The following is a 17,900-nucleotide window of genomic DNA, read 5'->3' as shown; positions in this document are numbered from 1 at the left end:
TGAGGCAAGCAAATCTCAAGGTAAGGAGTTCGAGACCAGCCTGGCCAACATGGTGAAACCCCATCTCTACTAAAAATACAGAAATTAGCTGGGCGTGGTGGCAGGTGCCTGTAATCCCAGCTACTCTATAGGCTGAGGCAGGAGAATTACTTGAACCCAGGAGGCAGAGGTTGCAGTGAGCCGAGATTGTGCCACTGCACTCTAGCACCAGAGACAGCATAAGACTCCATCTCAACAAAAACAAAAAAAACTTATATATAGAAGTATCATATGATCCAGTTATCCCACTTCTTAATACATAGCCAAAGAAGTTGAAATCAGTATCTTGAAGAGATATCTATCTGCACTACACATGTTCATTGCAAGATTATTCAAAATTGACAATCTTTTTTTTCTTTTTTTGAGATGGAGCCTCACTCTGTTGCTAAGACTGAAGTACAATGGCATGATCTCAGCTCACTGAAACCTCTATTTCCTGGGTTCAAGTGATTCTCCTGCCTCAGCCTCCCAAGTAGCTGGGATTACAGCTACCTGCCACCACACCTGGCTAATTTTTGCATTTTTGGTAGACACAGGGTTTTACTATGTTGGCCAGGCTGGTCTTGAACTCCTGACCTCAGTTGATTCACCTACCTCAACCTCCCAAAGTTCTCAGATTACAGGCGTGAGCGACTGCACCCAACCAGAATCAATCTAACATTTTATCCACAAATAATTAAAGAAAATGTAATATATTTTTATATATACACAGTTAATGTATATCAATGTAATTATATATATTTTATACATAGAATATATAAATGTGATACATGAGATATAATTAATATATAAAATATATAAATAAAATATTTCCATTGTGACAACATGGGGAACCTAGAGGATATTATATTACTTTAACTCAAATATGACTTTATGTTAACTCAAATAAGCTAGGCACAGAGAGACACATACTGCATGATTTCAATTATCTGTGGAATCAAACTCATAGAAGTGGAGAGTTTGTTGATTGCCAGAGAATGGTTACCAGGGACTGGAGTACGGGAGAAATTTAAGCTTTTGGTCAAAGAGTACAGAATTTTAGTTAGGTATGATAAATGAGATCTGGAGATCTAATGTACAGCATGGTGACTATAGTTAATAAAATTGTGTTATACATTTGAGATTGGCTAAAACAGCAGATCTTTCTTAAATATTCTCAACACATCAAAATAACAATAACTGTGAAGTAACAGATATGTTACTTAGCTTCCTTGCGGTAATCATTTTGTAGTGCACATGCAAATGGCATATTCAATGGAAGAAGAACAGCCTTTTCAACAAATCGTGCTGGAGCAATTAAGCATCTGTATTAGTTTGTTTTCATGCTGCTGATAAAGACATACCCCAAACTGGAAACAAACAAACAAAAAAGGTTTAATTGGACTTAGAGTTCCACATGGCTGGGAGGACTCAGAATCATGGTGGGAGGCAAAAGGCTCTTCTTACATGGTGTAGGCAAGAGAAAATGAGGGAGAAGCAAAAGCCAAAATCCCTGATAAACCCATCAGATCTCGTGAGACTATTCGCTATCATGAGAACAGTATGGGAAAGGCTGACCCCCATGATTCAATTACCTCTCCCTGGGTCCAAATTCAAGCTGAGATTTGGGTAGAAGCACAGCCAAACCATATCATTCCAACCCTGGCCTCTCCAAATCTCATGTCCTTACATTTCAAAAGCCATCATGCCTTCCCAACAGTCCCTCAAATCTTAACTCATTTCAGCATTAACCCAAAAGTCCACAGTCCAAAGTCTCATCTGAGACAAGGCAAGTCCCTTCTGCTCATGAGCCTGCAAAATCAAAAGCAAGCTAGTGACTTCCTAGATACAATGGAGATACAGGTATTGGGTAAATACAGCCTTTCTAAATGGGAAAAATTGCAAGTGGTTACAGGGCCTATGCAAGTCTGAAATCCAGTGGGGCAGTTAGATTTTAAAGCTCCAAAATGATCTCCAGGTCTCACATCCAGGACACACTGATGCAAGAGGTGGGTTTCTATGGTTTTGGGCAACTCCACCTCTGTGGCTTTGCAGGATACAGTCTCCCTGGCAGCTGCTTTCACAGGCTGGCATTGAGTGTCTGTGACTTTTCCATGCACGTGATACAATCTGTCAGTGGATCTACCATTGTGGGGTCAGGAGGATGGTGGCCCTCTTCTCACAGCTCCACTAGGCAGTGCCCAACTAGGGACTGTGTGTGGGAGCGCCAGCCCCACAGTTTCGTTCTGTACCGACCTAGCAGAGGTTCTCCATGAGAGCTTGCCCCTGCAGCAGACTTTTGCCTGGGCATCCAGGCATTTGTATACATCTTCTAAAACCTAGGCAGAGGTTCCCAAACCTCAATTCTTGACTTCTGTGCATGTGTAGGGTCAACACCACGTGAAAGCTGCCAAGGCTTGGGACTTCTACCCTCTGAAGCTACAGCCTGAGCCTTACGTTGGTCCCTTTCAGCCATAGCTGGAACAGCTGGGACAGAGGGCACCAAGTCTCCAGGCTGCACACAGCATGAGGACCCTGGAACCAGCTCACAATACCACATTTTGCTCCTGGGCCTCTGGGCCTGTGATGGGAGGGACTGCCATGAAGGTCTCTGACATAGCCTGGACACATTTTCCCCATGCTCTTGGGGAATACCATTAGGCTCCTTGCTACTTATGCAAATTTCTGCAGCTGGCTTGAATTTCTCCTCAAAAAAAAACGGGTTTTTCTTTTCTACTGCATCGTCAAGCTGCACATTTTCTGAACTTTTATGCTGTTTTCCTTTTAAAATGGAATGCTTTTAACAGCACCCAAGTCACCTTTTGAATGCTTTGCTGCTTAGAAATTTCTTCCACCAGATACCCTATATCATCTTTCTCAAGTTCAAAGTTTCACAAATCTCTAGGGCAGGAGCAAAGTGCCTCTAGTGTCATTGCTCAAACATAGCAAGAGTCACCTTTGCTCCAGTTTCTGAAAAATTCCTCATCTCCACCTGAGACCACCTCAGTCTGGACTTTATTGTTCATATTACTATCAGCATTTTTGTCAAAGCCATTCAACAAGTCTCTAGGAGGTTTCAAACTTTCACACATTTTCCTGTCTTCTTCTAAGCCCTCCAAACTGTTCCAACTCTGCCTGTTACCCAATTTCAAAGTCACTTCTACATTTTGGGGTATCTTTTCAGTAATGCTCCACTCCCAGTACCAATTTACTGTATTAGTTCATTTTTACATTGCTGATAAAGACATCCAAAACTGGGAGCAAAAAATAAGTTTTAATTGGACTTCAGTTTCACATGGCTGGTGAGGCCCCAGAATCATGGTGGGAGGTGAAAGGCTCTTCTTACGTGATGATGGCAAGAGAAAATGAGGAAGAAGCAAAAGCGGAAACCCCTGATAAACCTATCAGAGCTCGTGAGACTTATTCACTATCATGAGAATAGCTCTGGAAAGATGGGCCCCTATGATTCAATTACCTCTCCCTGAGTCCCTCTCAAAACACGTGGCAATCCTCGGAAATACAATTCAAGTTGAGATTTGGGTGGGGCACAGCCAAACCATACCAGTATCCACACACTGAAAAAAAGGCCACTGCCTACACCTCAAACTTCATACAGAAATTCACTCAAAATTGATTGTGGAATGAAATGTAAAATGTGAAAACATAAAAATGTTAGAATTTTTTAAACAGGAGAAAATCTTAAGGGTCTCTGGATAGACAAAGAGTTAACATCAAAAGAATGATTTATGAAAGAATACATTTCTAAATTTGACCTTATTAAAATTAAAACATTTTCTCAGTTAAGACCCTGTTTACATTAAAACATCATGTTTCATGCTGTAAACTTTTGTCAACAAAGAAAAAATCAGTAAACTTAGCAAAAGATCAACATAATAGTAAATTGCTACTTGCTTTGCCAATTTTTTGAGGAAAATATTTAGCCAACTACTTCTTGAGCTCGGTTCAAACTTAATCTCCTATTAGATTCACTGATGCTTTATTATTTATTATTAAATGGAAAAGTTTTAATTATGTTATACTGTTAATTTTTCAATTAGTCAATTTGTTCTGAATACAATTCTGAAATCCCTTAGCTGATAATTTGAAAATAATAAAAAATACAAATGAGAAAAAATTTATACGTATAGATGCAAGTCCTAAGATAACTAAAATATTCCTAACATTAAAATTAAAATGGGGGGAATCACTCTACCCAACAGTAAGGTTTACTCTGTAGCTACTGTAATCATGACAGTATGGTGGTGGCAAAGGGACATACACATATAACAATGGGACCAGAAGCCATCATTCTCAGCAAACTGACACAAGAGCAGAAAATCAAACACCACATGTTCTCACTCATAGGTGGGTGTTGAACAATGAGAGAACATGGACACAGGGAGGGGAGCATCACACACTGGGGTCTGTTGGGGGGAAATAGGGGAGGGACAGCGGTGGGGGGTGGGAAGTTGGGGAGAGATAGCATGGGGAGAAATGCCAGATATAGGTGAAGGGGAGGAAGGCAGCAAATCATACTGCCATGTGTGTACCTATGCAACAATCTTGCATGTTCTTCACATGTACCCCAAAATCTAAAATGCAACAACAAAAAAGAAAATTCACATACATACAAATATGCCTGTTTTCTCACAAAATACAAAAGTAATTCCATGGAGGAAGAACAGCCTTTTCAACAAATAGTATTAAAGCTATTGGGCATCCATAGACCCAAACAGACAAAAAAAAAAAATCCCCCAAAACCCTCAACCTAAACTTCAAACTTTATAAAATTAACTCAAAATTGATAGTAGACTGAAATGTAAAATTCAAATATTTTCAGTAAAAATAAAAGTAGAAAATCTTTGGGTCTCAGGCTAGGAAATGACACCAAAAGCATGATTCATGAAATAAATTATTTTCCAAATTGAACCTCATCAAAAGTAAAACCTTTTCATGGTGAAAAGACAAGCTACAGAGTAGAAGCATATATTTGCTGACTGCATATCTGACAAAGAAACAGTATCTAAAATATAGAAAGAACTTTCAAAACTCAAAAGTAGTATGCAATCCATTTAGAAATGATAAAAACAGATATTTTACTGAAGGGGATCTATACATAGCAAATAAACACATAAAAAGCTATGCAACATCATTAGGCATTAAGAAAATGCAAAACAAAACCACAATGAGGTATGACGCCACACCTATCAGAATGGTAAAATGAAAAATAATGGCAACACCAAATGTCAGGAAAGATGCAGGATTACTCTCAGGTCACTGGCAGAAATATAAAATGGCATAGATGCTCTGAAAAGCAGTTCGATACTTTATTGCAATACCCAACATGAACTTGCCATATGACCCAGTGATTGCACTCTTGGGTGTTTATCACATGTAAGTGAAAACTGATGTTCATACAAAAACCTGCACACAAATGTTCATGGCAGCTTTATTCATAATTGCCAAGAACTGGAAACAACCCAGATGTCCTCCAATGGGGGAATGGTTAGACAAACTGTGGTATAAATGCTATTACTCAATAATCAAAGCAGCAAACTACTAATATACACAAAAACGTGCATAAATCTCTAAGGAATTACGTTGAGTGAAAAAGCCAAAGCCAAAAGGCATACTTCCATTTATACCAAATACTGAAATGACAAAATTTCAGAGATGGCATACAATTAATGGTTGCCAGTGTTGAGGACAGAGTGGCAGGGGAAGAAATGTGAAAGAAGTTGGGTGGTTATAAGAGGACAACACAAAGTATCCTTGTGGTGATGGATCTGTTCAGTATCCTTACTCTGTACAGATATACAAGTTTACGCATGATAAAATATTATAGAACCAAATGCACACGTATATATGGACATACACACAGAAAGATGAGTACTAGAGGGGAAATGTGAATAAAATCAGTCAACTGTATCACTGTCAATACCCTAGTTTTAATATAATATTAGACTTTTGCAAAATGCTACCATTAGGAAAACCGGGTAAAGGATCCTAGGAGACCTCTCTGCATTACTTCTTACAACTACATATGAATCTATAATTATCTCAATAAAAATGTCAATTAATAAAGCTATTAGACAATATCATACTGAATCTTGAATCTTAGTTGAAGAATTTAAACTCTTTTCAATGGCCAGTAGGAGCCATAGAGGCTGGTTGAGTATGGATGACTTGATTAAGAGACGTGGATCAAAGGAACCAATATGATGACAGTGAGTGTGATTAATTAAAGGAGACATTACTAAAGGCGGTGACTCAAAAAAAATAAAACAAAATCAGAGATCAACTTAGAGGCAATACTGAAGCCAATATTGTACCCAATGAAGTGTACAACAGATCCATGCCACTTCAGCAACCCCACATCCACACCAAATTCACTTTGTCCAAGTTCTTTTTTGTAATTTACACTGTATTGGGAATCTGATTATAAAATACAGTTACTTCCAAGAGTTATTTCACTATATTGAGCTCACTCTTTTATGTCATAATCTTAATATTTTGTAAAAATAAAGACATTTTTAGTCTTTGGTTTCAATAATTTTATAATCATATAAATGTGCATGAAATACATTTTCTAGTTATTGTGGTAATTGGCATTTTTGAAAAAATCATTTTAAGGTGTTTGAAGATTGAAAAATCATATATTAGACTTCTGGTTTAAGTTAATTTTAACTAAATATTTAAAAATTTTTGATTAAATAAGTTTGTAATCAATGTTTAAATGTCTGAGGAAATGTAATTTGCTAACTGATTTCTTAGCTTTGTAGCCAGCATTAAATTTTCAGGAAATATTATTTAATGAAATTATACATTTATGTAATTGTGCCTGAGATAAAATACAACAGGAGTAAAGCTCTTCTCCATGAACTAAAGATTCCAGGAGACCATCAGGTTGCAAATGCAGGCTCTCTCCATCATACCAGGCTGCCCTGGACTGGTTTACATCCTCTTTAAAACCTCTCCGAGCTGTTGGCTCCAGATCAGGGAGGAATAGGCTTACCTTATGGGGTTGTCCATCCTGGACACTGTGAGGAAGGCAGCAAGGTTGGCCGTGTAGGAGGAGCACACGATGAGCGTGAAGAGCCACCAGCTGCCCATCACAATGCGCATGGCCACGGAGTTCACAGAAGATTCGCCACCTGCAGGAGGCAGACAAAATGAATTGGCCGGTGGCTTCTGCTCTCCCTCCCATGCCCTGCAGCCAGGCACAGAGGCCACAGCTGGTAATGGGCTGGGAACCAGGGAAGTGACCGCCAGCTGGGTCTGTGCCAATTCTGGGATAGGATTCTAAAACCATGGGTCTTGCACAGGGGCAGAGGACCACAAAATATGGAAAAGTTAGGATTGGGCTTCTAGTGGTATGAAGTTTGTCAAAACACTAAGGGTGGGGGTCTGAATATAAAAATCTTTCAGTTAGGAGATTCCACCTCACAGTGGCAAGAACTTCTAGGGATGCAGCCTTATGTAAGATCCCTTTCTGATTTCAAATTCATATATAGCAGACTCGGGAATTCCGCAAATATAGAAATACTTCCACATGAAGGGTTCCCTGGCTTTCTTTTAAACCTGAGAAATGAGATATTCCATATCACTTTTATTAATATTCAGCCCTCAGTAGATGGCTTTTTTCCCCTAGAATATTCAGAAATCATGGCATGAAACTTTTCACTAGAAGTTTAGCCTCTTTGAGGCCAATTATTTCTCTTTGGCCTCTAAAGTATCAGGAGAAGAGAGCTTTTCACTGCTTATTCTCCTTACATAACCTCACAAAGCATTTGCCATGGTACAAACAGGATCAAGACTCACATTAGGAATTTTGCAATTTGTTGCTCCAGTGAAAATGGCCCAATCCTGTAACTCACTACTGGATAGAAGTACCATCCAGACCTCTCAGAAGTAGGAGCATTTGTACCTCAAGAATGGCTGGAGTACTGCTTATATGATTGCAACACAATTGAAATTTTTCCCCATTAAGTCATCAAATTTAAGCAAAATTCACAGTTTCATTTGACAACTTCATGTGCATAGCAATCGCTCTAATGTGGGAAGGGAGAAAAGTGCAAAGCAGAACTCCAAAGTTAATTTTGTCTAAAGTGGAGCAGCAGGAATTGAAGTTGAGTTCCTTATTGTTGTTTCATTTAATTTCTCTCTGATATTATTCAGGAAAATTGGGTGCAACATGATATTTGTACTGTCTTAGAGATCAAGTAAAATTGTATTTGAAATGACTTTGGTAAAATGCACCTGAGAACTTGGCCAGTGAATAAGTTCTTCTAAGCCCCCAGAGCTATTCGAGGATCAGGAAAACAGAAAGGTACCTTGCTGTACGAAAGCTCCATAGACAATCCAGATGGCGCTGTGCAGGGTGGCAGAAGCTGATGGCCTGGGCTGGGCAGCACTCTGAGCCCTCACAGCCTGTATCCTGTTCAACACAAATATCAGCACCCCAACCACAGGGATGGCTGCTGCAATGCAGGCCCACACAGCGAAATCGAATGGGGCAAAGAGGGAGAAGATGCTGATTTTCTCCTCGGGCTTCTTAATTAGAATCCCCACTGAATAGTCCATATACCGCTTGCTGAAGTCCACAACGTTCTCCCTCTCTGGGGTGATGGTGATGGCAGAGATGGCCAAGTCTGCTCTCTGAAAGGCAAAGCCATCTCATCAGATGGCAGTCCTCAGCTTACTGCTGGGTTCTGCCCTGGGTCAAGGTTCAGTCCACCCTCTGCTCTTTGTGTTGCCTGGTTCAGAGGAATGGATTTGAGAGCTGACACCCTGAGAGTCTGAATATTGTAAGGAAAATCCAACATTAAATTGTCTGTTACTACTTCCTTCACCTTACAAGTTTATCCTTTCTAAAAACTTTGGGAAACCTCTTCTACAGAAAAGAGTTGAGTAAAGCATCTTCATTTCTCTATGAATTATAGTTTTTCTTCACTTTACTATTGTTCCTCTACCAAACTTTAGCTATCTTCTTTTTCTTTTCCCTGTGTTTCCCTCTACCCACCACCAAGAAGGCCCTTCTATCCTCATTAGGCCTGTCTGCATCCTCCCTACATGTTAAGACCACAGGCACACTCCATTTCTCCATCATACCTCTCCAGACGCTATTATCCCACATTGATCTCTCTCTTTTCTAAAACACTTCAGAAGTTGTGGGATGAGTTCAACAACCATGTTAGACCTTATTAACATATTGGCTACTGAGTGTTTTATATGTAGACTTTATGCCAGAGAGTAAAACACTGAAAGAATAAAGGGTCATCTACTTATTTTTATCTTCTACCACCCTTAATTCATGTCTCTTCCATGATAGGTTGATTTTTCCATGGTAAAGCCATGGTGTGAAGAATCTCTCTGGACATGCCCTACTGTGACCTCAAGATTACCTCCCAAGATGTTTGTCTTCCAAGATGAGCTTCATTTTAAAAACAGAGATCCTATTAAGATGGATCCAGACTGTGAGGATGAAGCTGCCAAGTTTGGGGTGACTATGAGCTTCATGTCTCGATGGGTGGATGCCAGTTGACAATGGGGCCTAGAGTCCTCCTTTAGTCATAAGAGCACTGAAAGGCAGTCGTTGTGATCTTGGCTCTTGGACCTCCAAGTGAGAGACCTCCAAACTAGACAGCAGAACTAGTTTCTTTTAGAATGACCAATAGTGACAACTGATCCAACCTCCATGCTCAAATTGGGGAAATACACACAGAAAAAGTTTTCTAAAGTTTAATATAAGGGCTATGGACAGATATACTGATGTCCTGAATTGAAATCTAATACTATACCTTGAGTAAAGACAGAAAATGTAGAGGTGACCTTATCAACACTTTCCTCTTACACTTGTTCCACTGCATCTCTGGTTCTTGCCTCTCTTCTAAAAACCTGACATCTAGGGACAATTTTTAGGATCAGGAAAGTTTGGAGCATATTTAAGGGCTTAAAAAGAGATTTAGTGGAGCAGGATAGGCTTACAACACAGAATGAAGAGAAACTAATTTATGAAGCAAGTTTCAAAGGAGACACAAAGGAATCAACTCACGACATAGGTGGAGGGGTTGACCTATGACAGTGGCAGAGACTGACAGGGGACAGGGGACACTCCCCTCTGTGGGAGATGGCAGGTGCCTGCAGATGTAAATTTCATAGGAATTAGAAGTACAATTTTATGTCCCAAAGTCTCAGTTTATTTCCCCCATATACAAGGGCAATCATTTTTTAGTTGAGAAGGATTCTTAGGTAGCTCAAGAAGAAAGGTAGACTTTTCAAACAGTCTCTGAGAGACATAGCCAATGATCCCAACAAAAGACTTTTAAAAGATTCTGGCAGTACTGAAAGGCCCAGCTGATTCTGGAGACCACACAGTGTTTCCACAGCAATCTGGACAGATTTGCAATTTTCTTCTCTAATTGAGTTCAGTAACCTGGATTTAAGAGGATAGATAATAGAATCCATTCAGGCTTAGGGTGCAACAAAAAATCAGGAACAGAAGGAGTCACAGGGATGAAGGGAGCAGGGGTTTGTCTGGACACCCAAGGAGAATGCAGTATCAGAAAGGCACAGAAGCTGCAGAGAAGGATGGACCTCAAATACACACACTACGTGGAAAGAATCAGACACAAAAGACCGCATCTTGTAGGACTCCATTTATACAAAATGTTCACTGAAGCAACTCTATAAGACAGAAAGTAGATTAATGGTTGCCTAGGGCTGGCGGTGAGAATGGCGTTAACTATAAGGGGGTATGAAAGATCTCAATGAGGTGATGGAAGTATTCTAAAACTAGATGATAATGAAGGTTGTATAACTGGTACCTTTGCTAAAAATCATTGAATTGTATATCTAAAATGGGTAAATTTTATAGTATGTGAATTTTACCATAATAAAGCTTTTAAAAAATAAGATTAATAGAAATTGGAGGAATGACAAGCCTAGTGTTTGCCTTTACAGACTGAAAAAGCAAAGGGCCTGTGTTGTAAGAGTAAAGGTTCAAAAATGTCAGAAGGACATGTTGTGGTCATGCAGTGGGCTAGTGATCGTGACATGTAAGATGTTAGCAAGATGCATGGGGGTGAGCACTGGAGTGGAGCCCAGCAAAGGTCCCTGGAGGTGAGGAGGCGAAAGCACTGGCAGTTCAGGGTTGTCCACAGGGATGTCAGAAATTGTCGGAACGGTGGCAGCAGTAATAATGGAGACAAAGGACTTGAGTCAGATGCCACCACGATAAATGATCATGAGGAAATGACCCAGTGGTCATGAAATGACAAGAATGGGGACATGGTAAGTTGGCCTCATGCCATGAGTTTCAATCAGGATGCAGTTTCTATGGGAGGAAAGAAGAGTGCAATTTAAATGAGTATGAGGACTTGGGAGGTGCCACACCACCAATATGTAGCAATGTAGATATATACACATGTGTATGTATATCCTACCTGTGGTCTATGAGGGATAGGAGAATAAGCATTCACCAGCACCTCTGATGGCAACTAGGTGTTTGCTTCACCCCAAATGTGGGCTACATTCCTTGAAGGGTGTGCTACAGAGTAGGAACAGTGGATAGACTTCAAAGGAATGACAGCAATGTGTAGGGAGGTAACATAGAGTGTCAGAGATGAAGAGATACAAGAACAGAAATGGATGTAGCAGGGGTTTGAGGACAAAAGAGCCTTTGTGTGTGGAGAATGGTAACTGTGGTCTGTTTAGCTGTCCCAAGGTTTCCACTGTGCAATTGGTCAAGTTTAGATATTGCCCCAGAGGAAGACCAGGGTGCCCCTCCCCTGGATCTGCTGTGGGGACCTACCTTGCTGATGAGCTCCCCGATCATCCCGTTCCAGGAGGTGTTATGGAGCTGGTGACCGTACCTGCCATCAGGGGCTTGGTAAATCTCATATTTGAAGCCCAGAGCCTTGGCCAGTGCATCCAGGACATCTATGGAGAACCCTTTGTAGCGCTTGGGCTGTCCTAAGATGTTCTCAGCCACCATCACGAAAGGCTCTTCCTGAGGACAACAGAATGAAGGTTCTCTAATTAAATAACAGATTCATCAACACTATTTCCAGGGCAATGTTAGAGAGAAAGATCGGATTTGACCATTTGCAGTTACCCAATTTAGGACTGGAGGCTCAACTTCTCTGCCCTTTTCTATAGCAGTTTATGGAGACCCAAGGGACAGTGCACAGGATGATCACTCCAATCAGTAAGTCCATACAGAGGAGTGGAGATTCATTTGTCCTGTGATATGTTATCCCAGGCTCTGCCCCAACCCCCAGCTCCCTGAACATGGTTTCTCTTCCTTCCTCCATTTGTAACATCCATGCAGAATTAGAATCATGTCTTTAGAATATGCCAAAACTGTATGAGGCCCACATAAGACACATGAAACTTTTCATCCAGGATAATAAGTGTCGATAAAGTTCTGTGATACTAGATTGAGAGAAAAAGCATTATATCTACTGGGCTATACTAGAAAGTGGATATGGGTTAATTAGCCAAGACCAGACCAGAAGTCAAAGGGTAGGATAGAATTCAGACCCAGAGTTCCGAGTTCAAAGCCATGCCATGCTCACATGTTGTGCTATGCCACATGTGAGCGAGGTGATATTCTAGAAAACACCTCAGCACTCCCCACCATTCCCCTTCCTTCTTGTGTGAAACTGAACAAGGAGCCTTTGGCAAACAGCTCCAGGGAGTACAGCTCATTAATTTAGTTGTGTTGGGAAATAGGGTGTAAAGCTTATTTGTGGTGTGTATACAGGGAATGCAGAAATACTGCTGCCGAAGGTTTCTACGCCAAGGGAATGTTAGTGTCTGTAGGGAAAGAGGGGACATTTGGGCATGTGTGACCCAGCCAATAAGAGGCAAATGTATAATGTCTCCTGCAGTTTTTATTAAAATGTGAAAAAGCCAACTGAAAGGAAGATGGTATTAAAGTCTCTTACAAATGCAAAAGTCTGTGATTCCAGGACACCCATGGAGAAAAGTTGTAACTACCAAATGCTCTTCATTCTGAATTTGTGTCACCTGAGCCCATCAGTGGTGTTGGGTGCTAGGAGAATGTCCTCCTCCAGCATCTTTCTGGGGCTCTGGCTACAATATAAGCTCTCCTAAGGACCAGTAGTGGGTCAAGATCCAGTTTACATCCAAGAACAAATGGAGCAGCTGGGCCCCTTCCGGCCTCAGAGGAGGCTGTGGATGAGAAGTCCTTTTCTAGAGCAGCTCAGGGACTTCCTATGGAAAGCCCAGAGGCCCTGGGACAGAAACTTCAATCTCATTCTTCCTTTCATTGTTCACACAATTATTTGAATAAAAGGCCTTATGAAAGCTCACAAAACTCCTAAAGACTCTCTTCTCCCTAAACCCAGCATTAAACAAAAAGCAGCCTCTGATTCAAGAGCCTGGATGGTGCAGCTCCCAGAATGTCCCCATGATCCTACCAGGACAGTCACCACTTTGAGAGTCAATCCTTGGAGGCGGCTGCCCATAGGCCTCTCTTGCAAGCTGCCATTCAAGCCTTTCTCTGAGTCCCACGTCGCCAGCTGTGGAGGAAAAATAATGATTGTAAGGGATGGAACTGGCACCTGTGCATGCCTTAGGAACTCATCACCTGTACTGAGATCCTGAATTAGGCAGGTAGGTGAATAATAGTCCTAGGGTTCCCAGAGACCCACCCATAGCCAGTTTAAAACCCTAAAGAGAATAGATATGTGGTAGACAGAGTTACACATCCTCCCTCAGCTCACCTGGATCTCTAGAGCTCAGCACAGCCCTAAAATGAAACCAGCTGGTGAGAACTTGTCTCTAGAAAAAAATATTAATGTTCCGTTTTATTCTGTTCACCCATGGAGGCCATGTCACTGTGATGCCTGCAAAGTACCCTTTCATTAATTACTCCTTTGACTTGTCCAGGCCACAAGGCCCTTGAGTTCCGCCATTGCTCCCTCCATGGGTAGGATGAGGCTCAGCACTAAAGCAAGTAGCAAACACCCAAGTGCATAGCTTGTCTTGCACCCCAGTGCCTATTGCAAGCAGGGTCAAGAGCTCCCTGCTGTTTTCACTGTGGTGCCAGCCCCATCATTTTCCTTGATAGGCAGGTAGAGGCTAATGGCAGAGTAAATGTGCTCTAAATCTGCTACATTCTCCTAAGTCTGCAGGGTATATCCAATAGCTAGATGCATCTCTGACAGTCACCCTAAAGTGATCAAGGAGACCCCCACCTTGGCTCAGAAACAATGAGGAGACACAGTTGTTCATGAGACTGCTTTCCCTCCCTGTATCGTTGCAGGGTCTGTACAATGACAAAACTTTTGTCTGGGAAATGATTCTCACCTATTAATGGGGAAGACATGACAAAATGCAGATATGCAGCCCCATCTCAAGTCAACTAAATCAGGACCTCAGGGCCTGAGCACAGAAAGTGTTAACACTTCCCAAGTGCTCCTGATATTACAGCCTAAGTTGAGAATCCCTGCTCCTCTAGGTCACTGGGCCTCTAACTTGGCTGCATATTGGTATCTCTTAAGGGGGCTTTATAAGAATACGTACTGAAAGTTGGGCCCTACCCCCAGAGACTCTTATTTAATTGGTGTGTAGTGAACTAGAGATGGATATTTTAGCTCCTCAGGTGATTCTAATACACAGCCAGAATAGTGAACCACTGCTGTAGATTAAAGCCATGACACTCAAACTACGATAACCACACAAATCACCAAGGGATTCTGTATGCACTTCCTGATTCTGGGGCCTAAAATTATTCATGTCTAACAAGCTCCCAGGTGGTGCAGCTGCTACTGGTGATCCATGAACCACCATTAAATAGCAGGGGCTAAAGGGCCAAACTGCCACAGGCAGTATATACTGCTGTCAGGGAAAAATCCATAAGATCCCCTAGTTAACCCGAGGAAAAGAAGAACTCCAGTGGAAAAGTGCTACCGGGGGCCCTAAAGGAACCACCAATTGTTCCTCTTAAGAATGATTCTGCTCCCTCAGCATTTCCCATGGTCCTGTCATCTGCAGCAGGGTCTGGACACTGAACCCTGACTAGAAGGCTGTAGAACCTGAGTGGCCATTCCTCCGGGAAGAGATGACAACTCTGAGGTCTAAAGTAAAACCATCAGTGGAAGAGATGGAGTTCTAGAGTCAGTTTTAAAGGAACCTGAAATCTCCTGTTGTCACTTTGGACATGATGCCCACCAAGACCCACTCCATCTTAAACAATAGGATGCCTTGGAGTGATGAATAAACAAATTAGTGAATAGCATGGCCATGTACCCTGAAGAACCCCCACTCCCACCACCACCACTAATTAATTTGGGGGCATTGAGGTAAAGAACAAGTGAAGATCTACCCAAAATTCTGCTTAAAGACCTCAAAGATACCAAAATACCACACTTTGAGAAACGGTAGTTTTTTTTTTTTTTTTTAAAAAAAGCAAAAGTTGTGGCTATTTCTCCATTGGGTCTTAAGAAATAGGCTGGAAGCTGTGGCTTATGCCTATAATCCCAGCACTTTGGGAGGCCAAAGTGGGTGGGTCACTTGAGTCCACGAGTTCAAAACCAGCCTGGCAATATAGTGAAATGTTGCCTCTATAAAAAATAAAAATAAATTAGCTAGGTGTGGTGGCATATACCTGTAATCCCAGCTAGTTGGGAGGCTGAGATGGGAGGATCGATTGAGACTAGGAGGTCAAGACTGCAGTGAGCTGTGATTGTGCCACTGCATTCCAGCCTGGGCAACAGAGTGAGACCCTACCCCCCCTCAAAAAAAAAAAAAAGAGAGAGAAAGGAAGAAAGAAGGAAGAAAGAAAGAAGGAAGGAAGGAAGGAAGGGAAGGAAGGAAGGAAGGAAAGAAAAGAGGGAGAGAGGGAGGGAGGGAGAGAGGGAGGGTAAAAAGCAAAAGAAAAGAAAGAAATTGCGTTATCATGCAGAATCAGTTCCTACAGCTGTATTAAAATGCTTGCAGGAGGGAAAAGGACAAATTCAGACAAACGGGGCCAAGTGATTCGTTGCCTGCATTATTTGGATGTTCTATCATGAACTCACTGGGGCAGGAATGGGTGTTTATTTGGAATGCCTGCATCTGCACTCCCATAACTGCTTAGCCCAGGCACTGGAGCTGCTTAGCTCTGATGTGTGTGCTGGTACTTCTCCTGGGTGAAGGTGGAGTTACAGAGGTCTTCTTGACCATCCCAGTGGTTCATAGAGTCATAACAGAAGTCATCTTGTCCTAGTGATGATGCAATCATTCCAATTCTGTCCTGCACCAGGACCCAGATTCCTAACATCTGCTGCCAAACCTTCCTGGCATGGTGAAGGGGCATGTTCATTCTCTACTGTCCTGGCTTGGATAAGCGTTTGAAATGGGGCTCTGTGCATCTTAATCAACCAGGCTTTACCTGTTTTTCTACTGGAATTACCAGAAATTAGAATGGAGGATGGAGGCAGGAAGAAACAGTTGGGATGAAGCCCTGAACATCATTCTCTGCTTTTGGCCCACTGCTTTGCTCCAGGAAGCACCACCTTAGTCCCCCTATACCTTTGCAACAGCTTTTTCATTGGTTTCATAACTCCCAACCTGTATTTCTTGTAGTTCATCCTTCAATATGCAAGTAGGTACACTTACAGCAAATAAATTCAAATATGAACTGTATTAATTAAAATATTCTAAGGAATTCCTTTTTCCTACAGAATAAATACTAAGACTTTTAGGCTTGGCCTAAAAGAAAAGCCTTCCTCATCCAGAGCCAATCCTGACTCTCAATCTCACTTTAGTTTGTGTAGTAACAGTATACTACAATCTCTCAAATCCCTCCTCCTTTCTCAGGCACATCATGCCTCCTGATCTTCGTATCTGGTTTTTTTCTGCCTGGAATGCCCTTTTTCTTTTTCTGGGTCTGGTAAACTCTTGTTTGTTGCAATAAGATTTCATTTTAGAATAGTTTTAGATTTACAGATAAGTTGTAGACATTGTGCAGAGAATGTCAATAGATCCCATACTCAGTTTTTCCCATTGCTAAAATCTAAGTCGAATTATAAGTAATCATTATTACCTTCCTTATCCTCTTCCTGATTTTTAACAGGATTTTCACTACGCTAATAGAAATAAAATAAGCTTTTGATGAAAATAACTAGCATAGAGAAAACTGAATGATGGGAGAGCAATTGGAGTCAAATTATCTGTCAGTATGTCAAGGCCAATCTAAGAGTCAGAACCCAATAAATCAGTGCTTTGACTCTGAGGAATTTTGGTCTAGGGGTGCCTCTTTTCCTAGAAGGGACACATGGCCAGTTGAACCAGCACAGCGTCTCATATTCTATGACCTCTCCAAGATGGTGGGAGCTCTGTAAACTGTTGGGCTGGGAGATAGCAAGTGGCCGCAGCTGAGGCCCAGATCCAAGAAGATAAGCAATCCAAGTGATATTTCTCCACTGAGAAAGAGGAGCAGCTCCAAATAACCGTAGTTAATATTCAGACAACCTTAATACAAGAAGGCCATGCAAATTAAAATGGAATTTCATGAAGGAAAAAAATCCTTCCAAGGCCATTATCATGCTTATCTCTTCATCTAAAAGTGGTTAGAACTTAAAAGTGTTTTTGTTTTGTTTTGCTTTAGTGCAGACTTCTCTCTCCCTGGGCTCTAGGCATCCTGTACCCTGGCAGAGCAAGGAAAAAATACTTCAAAGCAAAAAAATCAAAATTCTGCCTTTCAAACACATCAAAGGGCAATCATGTTCCAGGATTCAGGATCCTTTATATTGGGTAGGAAACTTTATTATTCCCTCACATCAGACAGAAGCCAAGTGCTCCAGGCTGAGTGAATCTCCCCATTTCCACAGAACCCTGTGCTCTTGCCCAAATCTGAAGATGAGAGTGGT

General features: G+C 41.5%; 1 protein-coding gene across 2 annotated transcripts in view; it reads right to left on the bottom strand.

Annotated features, from left to right (window-relative positions):
* The window catches only part of GRID1 (glutamate ionotropic receptor delta type subunit 1), a 779,700-nt gene that overhangs the window by 118,759 nt on the left and 643,041 nt on the right, over positions 1–17,900 (bottom strand). For both annotated transcript variants that reach the window (XM_039478468.2, XM_074382193.1), the window contains 4 exons: positions 13,464–13,565; positions 11,831–12,028; positions 8,352–8,676; positions 7,034–7,172 (listed from right to left, as the gene is read on the bottom strand). In XM_039478468.2, coding sequence (XP_039334402.2) covers positions 7,034–7,172; positions 8,352–8,676; positions 11,831–12,028; positions 13,464–13,565 — 764 coding nt within the window. The remainder of the gene's footprint in view (positions 1–7,033; positions 7,173–8,351; positions 8,677–11,830; positions 12,029–13,463; positions 13,566–17,900) is intronic.

This window comes from Saimiri boliviensis, chromosome 12 (assembly GCF_048565385.1).
Source record: "Saimiri boliviensis isolate mSaiBol1 chromosome 12, mSaiBol1.pri, whole genome shotgun sequence".
Lineage (NCBI taxonomy): Eukaryota > Metazoa > Chordata > Mammalia > Primates > Cebidae > Saimiri > Saimiri boliviensis.
This window is presented reverse-complemented; position numbering and strand designations above follow the sequence as displayed.